A 17,468-nucleotide genomic window follows, 5' to 3' on the forward strand; every position below is an offset into this window, starting at 1 on the left:
TACTGCAAAATGTTCTAACAAAGTCAAACACAAAAGTGTTGTCTTTATCCTGGCATGCTTCAACTTGTAGACAAGTGCATAGTTGGAACTGCATTTAAACATTATTCCTTAACTCATTTTGAAGGAGAGTGTAAATAGGACCCTTAATGACAGTCATCTCCATATAAAAGTACCAATAAAACGGGAACTGCTTTAACACCATAGGAATAATATCTTGGTTAATGAACAGACAACTGCAGTGATTATTAGGCTTTTAACAAAGATCCACAACACAACAATATTTAGTGTTAAGTATTTTATTTTAATATTTTGAATGTCTCCTGTTTAAGTTAGTTACATTCAGTTGGTGTTTTCATGCACTTTTTAAAGAGTTAAAACAAGTGTCTCATAAACAAAATTTAAAACAAACACTGACTACCAATTTGTGCATAACCTGTTAGAATTTTTCACATAACAGTTAATGTTCCAGCTTTCTCCTTGACTTGATATTAATGTTTGGGACTTTAAAAACAGTAGGTTCTTGCTAATTTGCACTAATTAAGTGGAGACCCATTGCAAATTACTAAATTCACCAAAAGCTTTATCCTGCAGAATACTAAACACCTTAAGTCCCACTGAATAAAAGTGATAATATGTCAAAGTCTGATGGCCATTTATTTTGCAAAAATAATGAAATCTGAGTCGTGAGACCTCCCTCTACAATATCTCCCATTAAATCTTTCTTGAGAAGTGGCTAGAAACCACCAATTTTGGGTGCAAGTATAAAGTATGCCATGTTACAAAGAGGAAGTAAGTGAAATGCACATTCAAATGTTTAAATAATTAGAATTTTTAAGGATCTGGCACAGAATTTGTGCAATTTTCTACAATTTCAAAAAGGTAGTGATATATGTCAGTCCTTCTAGCAATATCAAATGCAGTTTCATCCAAGTTATTTTTTAGGTTAGGTTTCAGGTAACGATTCATCAGCAGAAGTTCAAGAGTTTCCTTACTCCCTCTGTTTCCTGCAGCAAGATGCAATGGTGTCAGCAATCCATTTGTTTGAGCGTTGATGTCTGCACCATGCTGAAGTAAAAATGAAGCCACCTTTGTATTGTTCCACTTACATGCACTATGTAGAGGTGTCCAACCATCCACTGTCAGTGCCTGGACATCTGCACCTTGGGCAATCAATTCACGCACAACATCTAAATGTCCACTGTAGGCAGCTCGATGGAGGGGAGTATACTGATCTTCGTCTCGGATGTTAACGGGAGCAAGTTTTTGAGAAAGGAGCCTCTGCACTGTGCTAAGCTACGTAAGAAAGACAGACAGTTTAATATAACCCACACCCAATGAGATGCACTGCTTTTATTCCTACAATCTAGAGACAGCTTGATATGCAGTCAAAGGAAGTTTATAATATTGGTCTCAGGAAGAAGCTTATATACAAACAATTTTAAAGGATACCAATTATTTTACTGTTGCCATTTCTTTTGGAGACCAGACATGAACACACTGGTACATAAATACACACACAGACACTGTACTTTCACAATTAGCAGCTTATGTAATTAAATAAGGTAAATAAGTGTAATTAAATAAGGTCAATTTATAGTCTGATAGTTGATTTTAGTGCATATAGGATAAACTACCACTTAACAGGAATATTTTTGTGAAGAATAATTATCTTCCCCTTCAGTCACAACACAATTAATCTTCCATATAGCATAGTTTTGATGAAAATGGACCATGTTTGAGATAAGAATTTTTTTGTTTCTTTTTAATCTTAAGGATAAACAGGAATTGCCCCCACTGAATCAGACCAGTAGTCTACTTAGCACAGCATCCTGTTTCTGGCCCCAGTTCAAGCAAGCATGTGCTTAAAGGTATTTGCTTCAGTCCCACTGACTTCAAGCAACCCTGTTTCCAATTATGGAACAACTTGCCCCAAATTATTCCCAACTCCCTTCATTTAGTGCTTAGTTTATGCCTTAAAGCATAAGAGGTTATATTCCTTTTTTTAAAAAGTTATCCTCTACAATAGAATTGTTGATGGTCTTATTCATATAACTGGATCCAAACCAATCTTTCATTGAATCTCACTAAACTCTTGACCACAATCAAAATCTGTAGAACTCTGCCACAAGATAACTTTGTATAAATAGTTATGTCTGGCAATATTTAACCAACTTTACAGCTGGTAGAATACTGTTTGTTAATGCACACATAGCACAAATAACAAAATCCTTCAAAAAATTATTCTCCATGTAGCAGTATTCTTGGAAGTAGTTAACCAGCTTTAGTTGACACAGTGCCAACAGATCATTGGCAAGAGATGACCTCATTTCACCATTCAAAATTGTTTTAATATGACAGGCATTAAAGCAATACAATATAATAGGATTAAGAATGTATCTGTTGGGCTCATAATTTGCATTAAAATACCTAGAATGCTCTTTCCAGTTCACAGTAATTTCAGAACAGTGTTAGTATTTGAGCTCTTGGTACAAATCAAGGCCTTGATCCTACAAGCTGAGCTGCATGGAGAGACACCTGAACTTACATGGAGCCCTGGTGCCTTGAAAGTGGGCCACCTCTGGATTACCTTGCAGGATAATCCTGGGCCCAAATGTTCTCGGTCCAGGTGATTGGGCTCCTAATATGCTTTGCAAAAAGATAATTACAGCTAGATTTTTGTTTTTAAGCAGAATCTGTGTAGATACCAATTTAAGGCAAAACAGTCAAAAATATGTATATAAAGTGGATAAACTCCTCCTTACCCGATTCTTTTCAGCTGCCCAAAGCAGCAGTTTTTCTGGATTGTTCTCCATTTTCTTTTCTTGCATTTGGTACCACTCCTCATTTTTTTCCTCCTCCTCCTCCTCCTCTGATTCTCCTGACCAAAGACTCTGAGTTCCAATAGGAATGAGATGTTTGTGTGTTTCCAACAATTCAAGTTGATTAAAGTTCTCAGTAAATTCCAATAACTCTTCTCTGTCATCTTCTCTATTGTCAGTATTTTTCTCATCTGATTTTCCGCTTTCATTCATTTTTAGTTAGCATCTGTAAGTGCCAAATGTACAAAATTAATTTTTTTCCATCTGTGGTCTTGCTTCTTTTCTGAGTCATTCATTACTAGCTCCTGCCAAAAACACAAACATACGCCATCAACAAAAGCTAAACCAAAGGCTGAACCAGCAGCAGCAATACAGTGAAACAATTTTCAAGAACCAATTTTAATAATGCCAGTTGTAAGTACATTTTACCAAACTGGCTATGTGAACATGAACTGTATTAACTGCAAGATAACACCTTTGCTATTAAAAACCACCAGAAAAGAGTGCTTGTACTGAGTAATTATATCTGCAAAAGTATACGGAGCAGCACAGAATGTGCATTTTGCATAATGTGCTTGGAATGCTATGCAGCAGCCAAATGGCTAACATTTTAAAAGGCACAACAATACCATTTCTTTGGGGGAACACAGTGTTTAGACATTAGTTATAATGTCTATTTCCAGCATTAGTTTTTGCTTCTGTTTTACCTTTGAGTTGTAACAATAATGACTTATCTATATGCTTCACCCAGAAGAATTCTGTGCCTGGGGTGGCTACAGGGTGCAGATGAGGTGAGAAAGAGGGAGAACACAGGGCATTTCCTCTGTAAAGCACTATAGCTAGGAGAGAAACCCATGACTGGGGCAGAAAGGAAGCTTCAGACCACCTCTGCAGAGAGGCAGCCTTGTGTTGAACAGGACAGGATTTTCTCTGTGAAACTGCAGGAGATGTCAGACACACAATCCTCAGAAGCATGCATTCAGTTTAATCCTTCAGCCCTCCTTCTCCCATTTAAGAATGAGTTTACTGTAGCTCACAGGGTTAGCCTGCTTGCTGGCTTATATGTCTTTTCTTATGTGATTGATTTGTTGTGTTATTATAATAGGTTTATAGATTTGTATTACAGTATTTTTGGCCATAACACAAGGAACCTACAGGCCAGTTGAGCTAAGGCAAGTTAGCATACATGTGTTTCTAGAGGGCATGAACTCAGGTAGCCCCCTACCTTTACCAACTTGCTTTAATGCATCCTCACTTATCTAGGCAAAAGGTCACAAACACAAGTATACTAACTTGTCTGAGCTCAACATTACCCTTCTTTAAAATTCAAAGAAAAGGGATGGAAGCCAAGGTCTGCCTCCTGCCCACCACTGCTGCCAGCGGCCTTTTGTTCCTGTCCTCTGCTGATTCCCTGAGCCACCTGTTCCTTCTGGCTCCTGCTCCCAAGATGCAGCTAGTGCACAGCAGAAGATGGGCTAGTGAGCACTGTACTCAGCAGGATAGCTGGCTTGATTCCACTTCCCCCAAACAACTCACTCCCATTCCTTGTTTTGATAATGCAAAGCATGTCTCAGGTGACTGCTGAGCTGAGCTGGACTCCAGCCAGGTCACTGTGGTAATCCCACAGCTGGCATTCACAGCGCCTTAAGTTTTGTAATGAGCAAGAGTGGCCAGGAGGGCAGGTTCACATCCCACCCCACAGCCAGCACTTCCCGAGGGCCCTTAACACTCCCCCGGGGCAGCAGGGTCCATACTGATTCCAGGAAACAAGGGTCACTTACTAAACCATCTGTGCCGCTTCTGGCAGCGCCAGGGGCTCCTGCCAAGACAAGGCAAGGCACCCATCCGGGCACCAACCCACCCGGACCCTGCTTAGCTTCCGCGCTGTGACTGGGTCCCGCCTTGAGCTGCTACGGGGACAAAAACATACCTGCCCAGGCTCATGCCCACCGCGTTCTCCAGGGGCGGGGCCGCTCGGCGACAGACAGAGGCACGCACCTCAGCGGCGCCTCCCCGCCACGTGAAAACCCAGCCAGCCAGCTCAGAGACGGGGGGAGGGAGGGGAGGAGTCAGCACACCACTTCCGGTCCGCCGCTCCTCCCGGAAGTGGCCGCGGCACTGCCTGGGATTGGTTCCAGTCTGACCAACTGCGTCCCGGCCTAGAGAAGGGACGGGTCAGGCCAGGCGGGATTTGGCGGGCAGTTATCGCGAGAGGGGGGCACGTCCTCTAGCCCCGCCCCTTCAGCGCTATGGAAACCGAAAGCGCAGCAAGTCCTGGTCACGGCGGGCGGCTGTTGCGCTAGGCCTGCAACGGCCGGGTGAGGAGCGCGCGCTCTGCTCTGCTCTGCTCTGCTCTGCTCGTCCCTGCCCGGGTCAGCCGGGGCCGAGGGGGCAGGGCGGCGGCGGCGGCGGCATCAGCATCAGTTTCCCGCTGGTGCAGGGGCTGAGGGGAGACGGGCCGGGCCCCCCGCAGTGCCCTGGGCCGCCCTGCACAGCGGGGGGCTGCTTGGCATTGCTGCCCCCCCTGCGCCATGCTCCGGTGCCCGGCGCGGTCTTTAGATGGCACGTGTGGTGCCACGTTGTTTGGGTGCAAGCTTTGGCCGAGCGGGCACGGTGTGGCGGCCCACGGCAGCCGGGATCGGCCGGGGAAAAGGCCGAGCGAAAAGCGGGAGGCGGTGTAGCGGCTAAAGAGCCGCGGCTATGTAGCTGGGGCTGCCTGGTCTCCTTCTCCGGTCTCCTTTGAGCACATATCTGCCAGTGCCACCGAGATCAGGCAGGAGACAGCATGGGCTGTGCTTCTGTCTGCGCCGTGCGTGGTTGTCGCAGGCAGCTTGCCCGCCTGGCCGCCTAGTCCGGGAAAGGTTGGATGCCTGCTGGTTTAGGGAGTCCTATCTCATCGCTGGTCAGGTGCAGCATCGTTACTTAAATTGGGAAGGGTAGCTCGTCCAAACCCTATTTCTGGGACAGCTTCTGTGCTATATACCAGTGTTTCTCAACCTTTTGATAGGGACCAGTTTCCTGTACTGTGTCAGGGAGATCTCAGGGACCAGACACTGAGAAACCCGCTAGATACCTTTGGAATGCCAATATTCCAAAGTGGTGTGCATGGGGCAGAAATAGAGGTTCATTTTGCCCTTTATACTTGATTACATTAAGCAGTAATGAAATCGATAAACAAAAAAAAGTCATTTTCTTAAATATAACTGGCTTTTTGTATTTCTTTAAAAAGGAGCAGTACAACTGTCACAGTGCAGAATGGGGTAGGTGGCATGAACTCAGTTTATTATACGTTTAATTGTAATCCGTTTGTATTCTTGTCTTTTAGACACTGTTCTGTATATTTGAAGCTAGACCAGAATTTCCTGCTCTGCATGACCTGTCAAGCTCTGTCCAGAACTGCTCAGTGAGGAGTCCTAGCCACCTGGAGCCATTCTGAGCGCAGAGATGAGTCCCATCAATTCCCAGTAAGCTCCTGCTTTTTTTTCAGGCCCCTAAACTCCCTATGCAAGCATTGCACATGTTTCTGTTGCATTTGAAAGGAAATAGTCAACCAGAAAGCTATTTGTTTAAAAAAAAATGAATTAAATATAGTTTCAGGTACTTGATCCGCCTGTTTTTCTCAGCCAATATTTTGTGGTTTTATGATCACATTTCATGTTTCTTAGAATGTTTTTCTCTCCAATGTTACTGTGTGGAAGGACCCACATAAACATAAGGGGTAATGTTCAAAGCAAACAAAAGAAAAAAATAGTCTTTTCTTTAGAGTTGGATCCTTCAAAGGGATCGACGGGTGCAGCCCTGCACCTGCTTGGATCCATTTGCAGGATCTAGCCCATAACCTCTTTCATTTACAGAAGTTTTAGGTGTTTGAAACAAAAGTAGGTTAAACATTCTGCGACAGACTTGATTTTTAAGTTGATGGTGTCCTGTTAACTCTACAAAATACAATGTTTTCTGTGGCATTTGATGATTTTTGGCAAAACAGTTTATTGTATTAAAGACTGTTGAAATAGCTAAATTCATAGTACAGTTTTAATATTTTAATTTTTTTAATTCAATTTAGGGATGAAGAAGATACCTTCAAAATCCTGGTTGCTACTGACATTCATCTTGGGTACTTGGAGAAGGATCCTGTGCGTGGGAATGATACGTTTGTAACTTTTGATGAAATTTTGAGACATGCTCAAGAAAAAGAGGTAAGCAACCTTGCATCTTTTGGCAAATGAGGCACTGCCACTGGACTTTGGATGCTTTCCAGAAAATATTAGGAAGTTGGCTCCAAGCATGTACCTGTATCTTATGGAGCCCCTTGAAGACTGCAAGATTGGGCCCCTTGTTCTGAGTAATCAGAAGGTTGTTCAATCTAAAGAAGGATTTTAGCAAGAACAGAAATGTTGCTGATGTTCAGTTCTTAGCAGCTAATATGATACCTTAAATGTAGTAATGGAAATACTGGACAGTTTTCTTTTCAGGGATTCTGATGGGAATAAACCATTTATTTTTGAAAACCGAGTTCCTGATGCTGCAATGAGCTCCATGAAGGCAGACCCACATTGGTTTCAGTGGAGATTGTTTGTTTGCAAGGGAGCTCATTGAAGTATTAAAAGTCAATGGAATTTAAACTCCTAAGTGAATTCAGGCACCTCTGAAAATGGGAGTTAGGTTTCCAAATCACTTAGGCCCTTTTCAAAACGTTACCCTCTATTCTTACGAGTGTAATATTTCCCAGACAGATCCAAATGTATATTTGTAATCCTGATGGAGCTGTTTTGTTGAATGCCCATTCCTTTACATGTAGTCAGAAATTCAGTTTGGTTGGGTATCCTTATCAAATTAATGCAAAGTCAATTAATAATGATTTCCTAGGGCTAGAGACAATACATTTCTGGCCTATCCCTTGTGAAATACTTAAATTTACTGTAGTAAATTCAGTTTTAAAAAATTGGGTCTGGAACACCTGTAAATATTGTTGGCATCTTCTTTGTCATTGATCTTAAGAATTTTTGTGGTGCTGCTTTGCAAAGTGTTGTATGTTTTGTGTTGTGTTTTTTGTTTTTGTTTTTTGTAAATTGAATTCACGCCTTTTAGTTTTTTGAAATAATTGTTAGATTGCAAAATATTAAGATTAGATTAATCTAACCACAAATATTTTAGGTTTTACTTGTTTTACAATCTACAAATATGATATTAACATGGACCTGGAAAAAATTCCATACACTTCAACATAAAATTAATGTTTTACAAGAGCATGTAGGGAATTGTTTTGAAGGTAATACAGAATACCATTTGATTATAACAAAGCTTTTTTATTTGTACAGGTGGATTTTATTTTATTAGGTGGGGATCTTTTTCATGAAAATAAACCCTCCAGAAAAACATTACACACCTGCATTGAATTATTAAGAAAATACTGCATGGGTGATCGTCCTGTACAATTTGAAATTTTGAGTGATCAGTCAGTCAATTTTGGTTTTAGCAAGTAAGTATATTTACTATGATGAAATAACTATGTTGTCCAATTTGCTGGTTAGGTACAGTAAGTTGCTACTGCAGTAGAGTTAAGACTCTGATTCTGTAAATTGCTTATGTACAGACCCTTGCAAGTCAGTGGATTTTTGTGCGCTCTCAGTAGTCCACTATATGGAGCAGCTTGCAGGATCAACTCCTCAGTCTATTTTCTGAGAAAATTTCAAACTCGTTTAACTTTGACACCATCTTTGGATGACTTTTCTAGGTGTATTGCATATCATATACATTCTGATATATGTAGGCCCAGTACTGGAAACATGATGTGAGTCTGTTTACTTATTTGAATACAAGAGCACTGCTTTTATGAGTAAAATCACTCCTCTCTAAATATTTGTAGTATTGGGCCTACATAAAATCCTGGCTGGGCTTTTGAGCTTTTAGTCCTGAAAGGTTCTGATATCATACATTAAACTGGTGCCTTCAGGTTTCTCAAACTTTTGAAAACAAGTCACCTTTGGACTGAGACCAGTCTGAATGTTGAAAAGGAGATTTATTTTTTTTAATGGAGAGTGTATGAAACAATTTTTTAACCTTAAGTATAATAATGCGTACCAAGTGAACACAGTGATTGCAAACTCCCATCTGTATCCAGACTTGTTTATTGAAATTTATGTAATGCCTTTCCTCTCCCACATGCCTGCTCATTGTCTGTCTGTCTTAGCGACATCTACGGCCTCCACCTGCAGAATCTGAGCAGTTAATATATTTATCCTCACAACACTTGTGATGTAAAGCAGTGCTATTATCCCCATTTCACGGGTGTGAAACTGGCACAGAGGCCCAGATCCTCAAAGACATTTAGGCTCCATGATTTCAATGGAAGTTAGGGGCCTAAATACCTTTTAAGGATCTGGGCTTAAGTGACTTGCTCAGGTCATTCAGGAAGTCTGTGATGGGGAGTTGAACTAAGGTCTCCCAAGTCCTAAACTGGTGCCTTAACGACTGCCCTTCCTCTCTTAGTCACATTTAATTTTGATAAAGTGAAACCTCATTTAATAATCACCTGCTTCAGAGTTTTGTTGAATGCTTCTTTATTAATGTTCATAAAAGGCTTTACTATACAATGAAAGTTTCTGTATAAGTTAAAATTGTTGTTTTCATAAGAAAAATTGTATGATGAATTTTGCATATGCAACTAGCTTGTAAACAAATTTAAACTTTTTTCCTATTCAGATTTCCATGGGTGAACTACCAGGATGGGAATCTCAACATTTCTATTCCAGTTTTTAGTATTCATGGCAATCATGATGATCCCACAGGGGTAATTATAGCGATGACAAAAATTATAGCATTGCACATACAGTTCTTTTTTCCTTTGGGAACAGGTTACTAATATCAGTCAGCCCATTTCACTTTTAAGTTTTCTTTTTAACTAACTGGTTGCATTTTCCAGAGTCCTTTGTTTAGATCATGTCAGACTCAAACTGACATGTTTTAGGCTCTGAATTCAATTATTAGGAGGGGTGAGAAAGAGGATACAGGACTGTATGATCTGCCTTTTTAACTAATACCTTATTTTAGGGATTTGTAGAGCTAGAGTTCGGATAAAGGCATTTTTCGGGGCAATAAGTAACAGACATTGAAAAGGTTTTCAAAACATTAGGTGGAGAAAAGTTCAACATTCTTTTATGTAAGAAAATGGCTTTAATATCTTCAGTTTTAATTTCAGTCCTTTTCCATGCTCTGATTATTTGCTAGCTGTATCTTTTAAATGGATTTACAGCTTTATATAATTCTTCTAATCTGTATGAAGGAAGCTGTCATAATGTTGGTCAAAAAATTTTTGTTGCTTAAAATTTAAAAAAACAGTTTAAAAGTTAAAGTTTAAAAAGTGCCTAAGGCAAATGTTCTCAAACTACTGTTGATAAAGGTTTTCATTATGCATTTGACATGGTGGATCTGTAATATAGAATTTTTACTATTATTCACAACCTACTACAAAAATGAATTATTTAATAACGGCAAAAATATAACTTGGTAGTTCATACTGAACAATCAATTTAGCCAAGACAGGTCTCATTCAGATTTCCTTTTATAACACTTAATAAACTATTACTGTTTGTGTCTTGCATTGTTGAACAAATTAAAAGTTGAGTTTAAGTACAAACTCATTATATTTCTGTTCCTTAATATTTTCAATAGACAGATGCATTGTGTGCATTGGATATTTTAAACAGTGCAGGACTGCTGAATCATTTTGGACGCTCATCATCTGTAGAGAAGATAGACATTAGTCCCATTTTACTCCACAAGGGAAGCACAAAAATTGCTCTATATGGATTAGGTAAGCTTCCTTTCTGTTCAGCTAGATATTTCCAAGTCACCCTCTTTATATCACAGGGCTCTACTTCCTTTCTTATTGAGGTTTATATTCTTACTTAATATAGCGATAGTTAGCCAAGTAAAGAATCTTAGAATCAGTATTTTTGGGGAACGATGTTAGACATAGCTTAAAAGCATGTGTGCGCATGCTTCATCTTTTATCCTCTGATAAGCTTGCAAAAGCATTATGTGATCTCCTGACCATGAGGTTCCATTTTTTTGAAATTTCCTTTTATCAGGGTTTATCAATGGCCTGCAGCTTGTTCACAGTACAGCATGTTTACTCACTGAGTGGAGCAGCCATGATCACTTGATCTCACCCTACATTCTTTTCACAGACTGCTTGTAAAGAGGCAAATTTGATTTTTAGTTGATCTTGGTTTATAAAACCCTTAATGATGTATAGTCCGTCTATATTTTTATGACCTCTGAGTCCTATTCAGATCAGTATCTGTGCTCTTGGCAGCAGCCATCTTCTAGGGATTCCACTATTGTGTCCCGGGTCAACAAGTTTGATATGATGGCACGTAGGATATACTTGTTTATTACAATGGAATTTCATGCTGTTGTATGAAACCCATTCCTCCACATTTTTACCCTGACAGAAATGTCATACCCTGACAACACAACATTGTTTGGGTTTTTTTTTATTAGAACTTGTTTGTTTGTCTAAAGTAGTGTAAACCCTTTTGGCACGAGGCCTGTCTTGTCTTGTCCACCTAAGGTGCTGCATAAATAACATCTGTCTCAGTCAATTCCTCACAACTTTTGAGAAACACCTGAAAGATTTTCTCTTTCAGCAGTGTTTTATGATAAATTTCAGCCTCAATATTTTGTGTCCTTTCCTTTTTTCCTTTCTCTTGTGTAGCGTTCTCCCTTTATTTTCTGGGTTTTTTGATTTTTGTTTAGATGGTAGTTTTTCTTCACATGTAAAAAAAAAAAATTATTACACTATGAGCCATTATGTAGCACCCATAACACATTGGTATAAGGCTCTTTATGTGCCTCTTGTTTAATATTATAAGAGTTAATTTTTTCAAGTTACGATAGTGGAAAATGGAAATTTGATTATAAAAGTTGCTGGCAAAATAAAGTTCTAATTGTAAGCAGATTTCACGGCAGAATCAGATGCTGTTTAAAATTTAGTGAAATTTAATGTTTAATATCTCACACAACTATAAAGGTGAACAAAAAAATTGTAACTTTTAGGTAGATATATTTGCCAACAGTGTTGTTGTACAGCAATAATCTTTTTCTTATGTGCAAGTTAAAAAAACAACAACCTTTTTTCCTTGATGAAGAAGTACTTGTGTTTCTCAAATAAATTATTATTACTTTTAAGGATTTTATTGCAGTGCCTTTCTTGGTTTTTGTCAAGGAAGTTTAGATGCAAAAATTTTAATTATTTTGTGCTTTTTCCCCCCGAAAAGTGCATGCATGTCTCTTACAAATTTTTTGAAAATGTGCTATGCCAAGCAGCCCTCAGGTACTCTCTGTGGAGTTATTGTTTCAGTGATGTAAGGCATGATCTTTAAAATACACACATCAAATAAAAAATAGAAAAGCTTTACCAAAATAAATTATTTTAGGACTTGATTCTGCAAGGTACTGAGTGCCTCCAACAGTTATTCAAGTCAATCGGAGTTGAGGTTACTTACCACTGGTTACAGTTGGCATTGAGACGACTACACTTTTCAGAATCAAACCCATGAAGAAAATGGGTTGGTTTCACAGATAGCCATTGTTTGTAAACAGAGCAATACTTTGAGTCTATTTCACTGCTTCCCCCATGTAATCAATTTTTGTTTATGCCTTTCACACACAACCAAAAGGGGGAGAGAAGCACTTAAAATATATATTTAAGGACTAGATTTCAGGTTGATGTGTCTTTCAGTTTTAGAGAGATAGTATATTAAATAATAAAATCATCTTGAACAAATCCATGCTAGTGCCTCAAGGTTCTTTAACAATCAAAAGATAAGTTGCCACACAACTTCATTTTCCAGGCTTTTGCTGATAAAACGTAATTTATCATACAGTAACATTAATTAACATTTTGCCATGCGCATTCCAGGATCTATACCAGATGAGAGGTTATATCGAATGTTTGTCAATAAACAGGTAACCATGCTGAGACCAAAGGAACATGAGGATAATTGGTTTAATTTGTTCGTAATTCATCAGAACAGGTAACAATACTGATTGAATTGTGAATTTTTTTTTTCTAAGTAGATGTACAGTTTTGTGCAACAAAAATATTCAAAGTGCTATACAGGAAAAACAGGTTCATGACCTGACGCCTGCTACCTAAGGTTGTTGGATATTAGATGCATTGAGAAAGTGGCATGTGTCAATTTTTGGTGTGACAACCCTGTCCAGCTGATCTGATTACAGAAAAGACATACAGGAAGAAGGGTGGAGTAAAGGAGCTCATACTTAGCCGAGAGGGTGACCTCTGAAGAAGGAGGTTGAAAACAGCGTAGCCACAGCAATTGTTTGTCACAGAACAACTGTGAATTGTCTACTCTGTACTACTTCAGTGTGTGTGAGGAGAAATACAAGTCTATAAATTTGTGTGTTCTATCTGGAATAACAACTCAGTCCCTGATTGATTATAGTCCAGAAAAGCACAGGAACTATAGTAAAGTTGGGTTTGGAAGTCCCACATTTTCCTTTGAACTTTTCTACATTTTAAAAATCTACCTTGGCAAGAGTATTATACATACCTGTATGGTTCCTGTATCCAGTATTTTCTCAGAAATGTTAGCAGCAAAAGACTGAAAATCACACCGTTTTCATCAGTTTCACGAAAAGATGCAGAGCTAAAGGGTATGTGCAGGTGTCACGGATACTGGGAAAAAGAATGGGAGGCAAAAGTCTGGGAATATTGTAGAGATAGCAATATCCGATACTGATCCCATTCAGCTGGCTGAAGGAGCAGCAAGAACTGGATAGAAGGGTTCAGTTGTGGGCCTTCTATTAGAGAAAAAAGTAAAGGGGAGAGGGAATTAGGATCAATCCAAAAAAAAAAGAGAAGTGAAGGAATTTTTTCTTTAAAGAGAGGCTGTAACAAAAAGGTTTGAGAGATGGGAAACAGGTTCATGTGGAGGAAGAGTGAAGAGCACGCAATCCAAGTGAAAGGAAAGAGGAAACGGGGAAGTGAGCCCAAATCAAAGCCAGGGGTAGAGTGAGGGAGAAAACAGAAGTAAATAAGGTTAATGTTACAACAGAAATGATATTTGAATTTTTCAGCTACCTTCTTACTTTTGAGGAAAAATAACCTCCATTAAAAACCAAGAGAAATAGTATTTATCTTAACTCAGCATTTGAATAATAATTTTTACCTGTGCAAGGAATAAAAAGGATAAATATTTATTTTCCATGTGAATGTGAAATATAGGCATTGCCAAATATTGTAAAAGTGCAAACCAAATGTAACTAATATCTTTTATTATTTAAATTAGTGTTTTACAACTGTTTCACCTCTCCCAGCCTCCTTCCCCAACTGCTCCAACTGTACTTATTCTAATTCTCTTCCTTTTCTTTGAAACAGGAGTAAACATGGAGCCACCAATTACATTCCAGAGCAGTTTTTAGATGACTTTATTGACCTTGTTATTTGGGGTCACGAACATGAATGTAAAATAGCTCCAACCCGAAATGAACAGCAACTTTTCTATGTATCTCAGCCTGGAAGTTCAGTGATTACTTCTCTGTCACCAGGGGAAGCTATAAAAAAGTGTGTGTTCTTGAGTTTTGTTCTAATATTTTTTTTGCATGCTGTGTTGAGCAGGACATCTCCTACACAGAAGAAGAATTTATTGAAATATGAGGGAATGGATTGGGGTGTAGTGTAGCTCTGTCTAGCTACTTTACTACAATATAATCAGCCAAAGGGTTAAAATCAGTATTTTATGGTAACTTAGCATTGCCGTCTTTAGACTAAATTCAACCCTGTAAGCAGGTACAACTCAGTTCACTTAGGTGGAGATAGCTTGGGAAAATGAAGGGGCTCCTTGCACCTTGTCTACTTCCATACGTGCACGTGCTCTCATGTAAGGATCAAGCACAATCTGACCCTTACAGTTGTGACATCACAAGGACGGGACCTGAGGTAGAGCTCTAAGCACATTGTTACTGCTTTAAGGATTTTCGGTGAGACTGATGATTCTCAAAGAATGAAGGAGACATTTAACAGAAGTTTTTATCTGAATTCTGTGATGATCCCCCCCCCCGGGGTCCTAATTTGCAAAATTATTTATCTTATTCCAGGCACATTGGTTTGCTGCACATTAAAGGCAAAAAAATGAATATGGAGAAGATTCCTCTTGAAACAGTACGATGTTTCTACATAGAGGACATTGTTCTTGCTGATCATCCAGACATTTTTAATCCAGACAATCCAAAAGTAACACAAGCAGTACAAGCATTCTGTATGGAAAAGGTAAACTCCCTGGTTCTTGAACTGTAAGAAGGAAATGTGGTCTTATGGCTAGTATAGGACTGGAAGTTGGAACACCTTTGTTTTCTCCCCATGTATGCCACTGACGTGCTGAGTGCCTGGGGAAAGTTTCTTCATTACTCTTTCTCTCAATTAAGGGCTTTACTAGCCATTCCCTGTCTTCCTTAGAATTGCCAGTCAAGTGAAGGATCACAATTGTATCTAATACTGAAGTATTCACATAGTATAGAACTTTAGATAGTTCAGTGTCATATCAAATGTTATAATGAAAACTGAGAAGGCTTGTTAGCTACTAGCGGGAAACTTAATTCTAATACCAGTCTTTTCTGTTGAGATTGAGTTTTTGTGCTTCACACATTTTGCCCTCTCTTATGCATGTGTGTACATAAGAGGACAGACTTTAGCTCTTTATTACTTAAATAGGCACTTCTCTCCCCCTAACCTATTTTGTTTTAAACAGTGGCTGGGAAGGTCCAAGTAGCTACAAACAGAGAATGTAAGAGGTGCTGAAGAGTAACTTTTATATCTACCCCATTACTGTTTGTGCTTCTCAGGTTGAAACAGTGCTGGACAATGCAGAAAGAGCGCGTCTGGGAAATCCACGCCAGCCAGAAAAACCTCTCGTAAGACTAAGAGTAAGACTTAGTTGCTTTATTCTAAAACTCTTGTTGACTTGATTGGTTTATTTATATGTTCTTTACAAGTTTATATTTAATAATTTATCTGCTCCTGCACAATTTAAATGTTGTTGTTTTGTTTTAAATCCCACCCTCACTCTATATATACCTTAAGCCTTTGTGGCATGGCCAATACTTTCTAGCACAGGATTGGATGCATTCCCTTCTGTGCATGTCACTGTTCCTCCTTTATTGATTGGTGGGATCAAAAGTATTATTAGTTATTAAGGAATGTGATGTTTTTCTTTCCAGAGGTGTATATGCCACCTCTGCAGCACTCCCAGACCTAGGAGTAAGAGACTGGATTGATAATCAAGTATATGGTATTAACATTTGCACTTGACTGGCTCATTGTTCAAACTTTTATTTAAAAAAAAAAAAAGAGAGAGACTGATATATCTTAAACTATTTGAATTGCTTGGTTTCCCTGCCTCCATTCCAAATTTCATATTTTAACATTCTCATTTTAGGTTGATTACAGTGGAGGCTTTGAACCATTCAGTATTCATCGTTTCAGTCAGAAGTTCATGGACAGGACAGCTAACCCAAAGGACATTATACACTTTTTCAGGCATCGTGAACAAAAAGAGAAAAATGGTAAACAAAATTTGTCAGTTAAAAGTAACGTGGGAATTTTATTTGGTTTTAAAGTTAACAATATTTATAAGGGTTCACTATCTGTGTGAAATGCTTAATTAACAGAGACTGTATTATTATTTGCTTTACTATAGCACAGTGGTTCCCAACCTTTTTGAAGGGCCATCAGACTATCAACTCATAAATTGATGTATTGATGTATACAATGTATATACACCATTAAGGACTACAGATCACTATATATCGAAAGTAAACATTTATTTAGTGCAGAGCAAATTTAAAAAAAAATTAAACTGTTAAAAACAGTTAAAAAGTTATAACGTATATCCATTTCACACAACTCTAATCCAGTGCAACTTCTGTGACTCAAGACTAGAAGTTAACTTGTCAATGTCTGGCTTCAGGTTAGTGGTCACCAGTAACATCAGACCACTGAAATTTTTGTCTGTAAGGCAGGCATGATTTTGGTTTATAATCAGTTTCATTGCAGAAAATGCTTGCTTGCACAGGTATGTACTCCCAAAGCAGCAAACATAATGCTGAGCAAAAGAACGCAGATGTCCAAATTCAGTCACTGGAAGCATTCGCCAAAATGAAATTATATCTGCTGCAGTGGAAAGGGCTGGAAGTGCAGTAAGTCGGCCCTTCAGGGCAGTGTTGCACTTCAGATTTATAATTTCCAGGTGCAGCTTCTCTTGTAGTGAACCAAGCTTGTCATTGGGAAATGTAAATGGATTTGTAAAGATAGCCACATTGTTCTTCTCTGCTTCAGACTGACTGAATCAGGACTGAAAGATGTCCAACAGTGCTTCAGCTTTACTCTTATACTTGTCAGTGTCAATTCCATTGTCCACTGATCTCTCTCTCAGATGCGCAGAATTGTAAAGCTTTCTGTAAGCTTAGCTGACCAATAAACAACTGCAGCCCCATTTTAAAGGAAGCAACATCATTACATATATTTGTGAAGTGTTTGTTGCTTCCCTGAAGCTTCAGATTCAAAGTATTGAGGTGAGCAGTAATATCGACTAAGAATGCCAAGTCATTCAGCCAGTCACTGTCTGC

General features: G+C 38.9%; 2 protein-coding genes across 6 annotated transcripts in view; one reads left to right on the forward strand and one right to left on the reverse strand.

Annotated features, from left to right (window-relative positions):
* Positions 1 to 262: 262 nt before the first annotated feature.
* Positions 263 to 4,896, reverse strand: ANKRD49 (ankyrin repeat domain 49). 2 transcript variants are annotated; one of them, XM_067568145.1, is made up of 3 exons: positions 4,750 to 4,896; positions 2,763 to 3,045; positions 263 to 1,293 (listed from the first exon to the last, which is right to left on the reverse strand). In XM_067568145.1, exons 2-3 carry the CDS (start codon positions 3,030 to 3,032, stop codon positions 832 to 834), a joined length of 732 nt encoding a protein of 243 aa, XP_067424246.1. In that variant the 5' UTR covers positions 3,033 to 3,045; positions 4,750 to 4,896; the 3' UTR covers positions 263 to 831. The 2 variants fall into 2 exon arrangements, with proteins under 2 accessions (XP_067424246.1, XP_067424255.1); XM_067568154.1 differs by having other exon boundaries at positions 2,763 to 3,124.
* Positions 4,897 to 5,032: 136 nt separating this feature from the next.
* Positions 5,033 to 17,468, forward strand: part of MRE11 (MRE11 homolog, double strand break repair nuclease) — a 45,054-nt gene continuing 32,618 nt past the window's right edge. For 2 of the 4 annotated variants that reach the window (XM_067568105.1, XM_067568112.1), the window contains exons 1-11: positions 5,033 to 5,137; positions 6,145 to 6,283; positions 6,883 to 7,015; positions 8,138 to 8,298; positions 9,522 to 9,609; positions 10,491 to 10,632; positions 12,745 to 12,859; positions 14,224 to 14,409; positions 14,943 to 15,114; positions 15,687 to 15,767; positions 16,280 to 16,406. In XM_067568105.1, the coding sequence (XP_067424206.1) occupies positions 6,264 to 6,283; positions 6,883 to 7,015; positions 8,138 to 8,298; positions 9,522 to 9,609; positions 10,491 to 10,632; positions 12,745 to 12,859; positions 14,224 to 14,409; positions 14,943 to 15,114; positions 15,687 to 15,767; positions 16,280 to 16,406 (1,225 nt within the window). In that variant the 5' untranslated portion in view covers positions 5,033 to 5,137; positions 6,145 to 6,263. The remainder of the gene's footprint in view (positions 5,138 to 6,144; positions 6,284 to 6,882; positions 7,016 to 8,137; positions 8,299 to 9,521; positions 9,610 to 10,490; positions 10,633 to 12,744; positions 12,860 to 14,223; positions 14,410 to 14,942; positions 15,115 to 15,686; positions 15,768 to 16,279; positions 16,407 to 17,468) is intronic. The other 2 variants (XM_067568120.1, XM_067568130.1) reach the window with 2 other exon arrangements.

The sequence above is a fragment of the Emydura macquarii genome, unplaced genomic scaffold (assembly GCF_026122565.2).
Source record: "Emydura macquarii macquarii isolate MOO-44397 ecotype Brisbane River unplaced genomic scaffold, CSIRO-AGI_Emac_v2 contig_318, whole genome shotgun sequence".
Taxonomy (NCBI): Eukaryota; Metazoa; Chordata; order Testudines; family Chelidae; genus Emydura; species Emydura macquarii.